This window comes from Anneissia japonica, unplaced genomic scaffold, assembly GCF_011630105.1.
Source record: "Anneissia japonica isolate Jap-2015-1 unplaced genomic scaffold, ASM1163010v1 scaffold21269_len13372_cov219, whole genome shotgun sequence".
In the NCBI taxonomy this organism is placed as follows: Eukaryota; Metazoa; Echinodermata; class Crinoidea; order Comatulida; family Comatulidae; genus Anneissia; species Anneissia japonica.
The window spans coordinates 1,896-7,416 of NW_022690563.1; the positions used below are offsets into that span (position 1 = coordinate 1,896).

A 5,521-nucleotide genomic window follows, 5' to 3' on the forward strand; every position below is an offset into this window, starting at 1 on the left:
TTCATAAAGAAACCTAGCTTATTTATGTATCTTGTGTTAAATGTTTGTCTTGTGGAATGGATTGCCATCTATGAATAGGACAGTGATATATTCACTATTGATAATCATTGGCACATGTGCCTAAACAAAAAACAATGAAAATATACATTATTTGTTCTACCATAAAATAATAATAATAAATGAAAAAAATGTTAAGAAACAGTTAATTTTAAATAAACATAAAATTCATAGGACCCCAGTTACCCCAAAAACATGCACTGTTTATTAATAACTTAAATTGTAAAACCAGATGTATTGATTATGTTTAAATAACATAAAAAGAAAGTTACTCCGAATAATGAGAGGGAGACCATGATTTAACGTTTTGACCTTTATTGGGTCATTCTTGAAAATACACCCAATAAAGCTCAAGACGTTGATTCATGGCCTCCAACTCCTTATCCGTAGTAATGTTTCTTCTGTGTTATTTAAAAATTGCATAGTTATAATACATACAATAGTTTGATTGCTCAATTGTCTTTGAATATTAAACAATTAATATATACATTATAAAGTATATTTATTATTGAAAAGTGGCTTTCAATATAACATAATTTAAATGGAAAACAAACGTATGAACCATAGATCACCACCCTGACAAACATGCATTGTTGATTAATAACCTATTGTAACGTTATGCTACAAAATACAACATATACCTTGGTTTTATTGCTCAATTAACTTTGTTCTTTTAACTTGTTTACTTTACTTATTGTTTTTCTGACTCATTTTTTTTATGCCTAAGGTAAAGGCATAGAATAACAATTTATTTTTTACTTTATTTCTAGTAGAAACTTTAAAATGTTGAAGTAAAGTGGAGTTCAATTCATCAGAATAACAAACAACAATTTACAGCATTCATTTATGTTAAATGAAAAAGAATCAAACCCACAAACATACATTGTTGAGTAAATGACATTATAAAGTTCTGCTACAAAATATAAAATACTCTACCAGTACATACCTGGGCTTGATTGCTCAATTATCTTTGTCCTCTTAATTTTGTTAGTAGGTCCTTTCTGTTTCACCTTTCTCTTGCTGGTTAAATTTTCCGGTTCTTCATCATCTGTTTAAGAAATTGTGAAAATCTTGCCAAATTTAACATAGCATAGAACAACCATTATTTAAACTTTAAAATGTTTACGTAAAGTGTAGTTCAATTCATCACAATAACAAACAACAATTTACAGCATTCATTTACGTTAAATGAAAAAAAAATCAAACCCACAAACATACGTTGTTGAGTAAATGACATTTTTATGTTCTGCTACAAAATATAAAATACTCTACCAGTACATACCTAGGCTTGATGGCTCAACTGTCTTTGCCCTCTTAATTTTGTTAGTAAGTCCTTTCTGTTTCACCTGTCTTTTGCTGGTTAAATTTTCTGGTTCTTTTTCATCATCTGTTCAAAAAATTGTGAAAATCTTGGCAAATTTAACATAGCATAGAACAACAATTATTTATTAATCCTATATTCATTATTCAATGTAGATTTTCAATCAAACACACATTAGAGAAATACAGTTAATATATTTTATTGCATTATACTTTTGTACCAGGCTTGTGATTCCATTTGTGCGTTAGAGTAGATAACAATGTGTTATTTAAAAATTGCATAGTTATAATACATACCTTAGTTTGATTGCTCAATTTACTTTGAATATTAAACAATTAATATATACAGTATAAAGTATATTTATTATTGAAAAGTGGGTTTCAATTTAACATAATTTAAATGGAAAACAAACGTATGAACCATAGATTACCACCCTGACAAACATGCATTGTTAAGTAATAACCTATTGTAACGTTATGCTACAAAATACAACATATACCTTGGTTTTATTGCTCAACTTTGTTCTTTTAACTTGTTTATTTTACAAGTATTAATTTTCTGGCTCATTTTTTTTATGCCTAAGGTAAAGGCATAGAATAACCATTTATTTCTTACTTTATTTCTAGTAGAAACTTTAAAATGTTAAAGTAAAGTGTAGTTCAATTCATCACAATAACAAACAACAATTTACAGCATTCATTTATGTTAAATGAAAAAAAAAAATCAAACCCACAAACATACATTGTTGAGTAAATGATATTATAAAATTCTGCTACAAAATATAAAATATATTATATACATATCCCCTGCTGAACTTCAACCTTTCTGAATTGGTATGAACCTTTTCCGTTTTTAACAGAAGAAATTCAGGAAAATTTGTATGTGGATTAAAATGTTGATAATTACAACAATTAAAATACAATAATAATCAAATGTTTTTCATAACAATATTTGAAAGATTATTTAAATAATTTTTAAATTTTATTATTTCTTATTGGACTTTTTTTCTTGAAAACATTTACTGGATATACCCACAAATAATGAAAGTTAACTCACCTTCTGATGTGTCTCCTTCCATACTGTTACTCATTTTTACAACGGATCAATCTACGAGGATTGAAAAAAAGTTGAGTTTTCCATTGATTAACATACATATCAACACTACCGTTTTTTTTACCTGATTCATGGCCAATTTTTTTTCTCACATTTTTTCACATGCTTTTTACAAAGAAAATTGCATAGGCATACTTATATTTAATATTTTCTTCTTTGTTTTTGCAATAAAATAGTCTACAAAAATACATCAACATCTATGTTATCATCCAATAATTTGCTTGGTGATAGAAAACTAGCAAGAGCATCGCTTCTAAAATCGTTTTTAAAATGGTGAATAATAACGACAAGAGTATTGTATAAAGAATAGTGACGTAGCTGGACCAGACCTTACGCTGACTAATTAACATCTCAACGAGATTTGATTGACAGATAAACCGACTAATCAACGAGTGTTATTTTTTCATGTGATCAAAAACTTTTTCTTGGATATTTTCATTTCCTTATAGCAAAGATACTAAAAACACATGATAGAGCACTCGCATAGTAAAAATGAGGCGGAAATCGTGCCCGACGTAGGCGGCGCCCTTCTTTTTAACCATGCAAGATTTCAATACTTCGTGCCCGACGTACAGGGCGCCCTTCTGTTGCTAAGTATTTCCAGCATACAGCGCCCTTCATTTTTCACTAATGGAGGAAAACTTTATCACTAGAGTGCGTCCGGCCATACGATTTTGCGCTACAGTATATTGTTTTCTATACTGATCCATAGGCTTAATTGTGTGTTTTATTTGGATAATAGCAACGATTTCTACCTCCACCAAGGAATTATGTATTCACCGTTGTCATTGTCTGAGTACAATTGTACTAATTGTACAATTGTGTACAATTTTTTAATTGAGAATTGCCAATAAAATACAGTACGCAACGACTTGGTAACGAAAGTTTGGTTGAAGTTTTACGCGAGCAGTGCGCATCAGCGACTTGGCCTTTGCCGACAGCAAGGTTGACTGAATTCGGCTATTCCCTCTTCCTTTGGGAGCGAAATACAGAGCCTTTTACCACAATTTCCCCGTCATGTTCCATGAAATAGATTAACACTATAAATATATAATTCATTTGCATACCGCCTACCCTAAATTCTCTTTCTTAAGCCTGGTTTCCTGTCGACGTAAAGGTAAGAATTTCTTACGTTTCATACCTTTCTTACGACTCTTACGCAAAGTTGAAATAATAACGACGTTCACGTTGATCGTGTTGGGCCGCAGATAAAAAAGCAATTTTCAGTCGCTTACGAAAGTTGAACTTACGACGTTGAACTCCATCCAGAGTCCAAAATGAGCGCTTGCGACTGTTACGTTGAGTTGAATTTTTCTTGCGATACGACGACATAAAATGACGTAATTTGTAGTCACTTACGATTGGCTGCCTTTCCCACTAATCCGTCCTTGTTACCCAGGGTTTTCGCGCGAATGTAGGCCTCTACCTCTTTATATTATGAGCTGCACTGTAAATGTTAGCAAAACGTCTAACATTAATAACATGGATTATTGCAAAAAAAGTTAGGCCTACATTATTAAAATACAAAAAGGCCTATTTGATGTTTGTAAAATTCATTTTGTTTCACAAAATAATGATGCTTCGAACATTCCCTGAACATTCGTGTTTTGTAGTACCACCAAATTTTAATTCTGGGAAACTGAATTAATTGGCCACGGCTTCTAGGTGCTTGTCACCCAATCTACTTTGAGAGAAAGATTTAGGACACAAAAAAAAATTGGTACGCGGTAAAGTTGGATTGGTGGTAATTGACAAAATAGATATAAAACGGTCCTCATTCCTGCTGTATAAATGGCCCCCTTGGTTTCTGATGAAATTTGTTATTTTCATTTTTACTACTCTTCTCATTGAAATTTCGCAACGACCAACTAATTTGTTGCAGTATTATATTATTATACCATCATTGTCGTCATTACCATAATCAAACGGTACTGCTGAGCTAGTGCTACTAATCCACTGGCATTGTGTGTAACAGATACATTTTACAACCCCGGGTTTTAAGAACACTGGGACTGCTGAAATTGCTTTAAAAATAAGAACAAATTGAGATAAAATTTCAAATGCGATAATTATGTTTTGTTTTTTTTTAATCTAGAAAAAAATATTTTAGTCTTATTTTTACATAGGCACAGTAGGTGTGACAATGATGATATCCTTCGTAATACAGTACAGTATATTTGCTGTGAAATAATATTTGTCTATATTTAAAAAGTGTGTAAAATAATATATATATATATATATATATATATATATATATATATAGACAATAAACATTTTGAGCTTGATTTAAATTGGCCGAAAAATAAGAACAATTAGCCTCGGCAAAATTGCTGTGGTTCTTATAAAAAAAAGTGTAGACCTGAGTATATTATGCTATAGGCTACTGCATGGATGTGTCGAGTGTTGGTAGACTACTCAAAAAAGCAAGAAACACAGAATTTTCATATATTTTTTCTACTGTAGAACAACCTAACCAGTTTCAGCCACGTCAAAAGATGGTACGTCATAAAGGCTACGTCATAATTCTCGTATCTGATTGGCTGCTTCTTACGATTTCTGGTCCATAATGCTACGTCTCTTACGAAAGTTGACTTGGAGTCAACTTTCGTGAGACGTAACACAAGGCAACGCAAGCATGATCACTCAAGCATAAGTCACTGAATCGCGGTTTCCTGTCAAATCGACGTATCGCATGAAAATTCAATACGACGGTTTCCTGTCCAACATTCCTTTGCGACGATTTAACCTTACGTTACGTCGATTTCACAACGCACCAGTCGCAATCGGTTTCCTGTCAAATCGCATTTTGTTGTGATAAAACGACGTAGTCGTAAGTAAATCTGCCTTCTTACGTTGACAGGAAACCAGGCTTTAAAGAAGGTTGTTGGCAAAGAAAATGTTTGCCAACTCGGTAAGTCTAGCAGCCATTGTCTAAGATTTTCGTGACTTTGTGGGGGGGGGGAAGGCCCTTGGGGGGGGAAGGGCCTTCGCATCCTTGTTGACATGTAAATTAGGTGAAGTTACAGTTGC

General features: G+C 32.2%; 1 protein-coding gene across 1 annotated transcript in view; it reads right to left on the reverse strand.

Annotated features, from left to right (window-relative positions):
• LOC117099920 overlaps positions 1 to 2,487 on the reverse strand; it is a gene marked incomplete at its 3' end in the record, with an annotated part of 4,331 nt that extends 1,844 nt beyond the window's left edge. The window contains exons 1-3 of the mRNA XM_033239438.1: positions 2,435 to 2,487; positions 1,340 to 1,444; positions 1,004 to 1,105 (exon numbers count right to left, since the gene is read on the reverse strand). Coding sequence (XP_033095329.1) covers positions 1,004 to 1,105; positions 1,340 to 1,444; positions 2,435 to 2,468 — 241 coding nt within the window. The remainder of the gene's footprint in view (positions 1 to 1,003; positions 1,106 to 1,339; positions 1,445 to 2,434) is intronic.
• Positions 2,488 to 5,521: the final 3,034 nt, after the last annotated feature.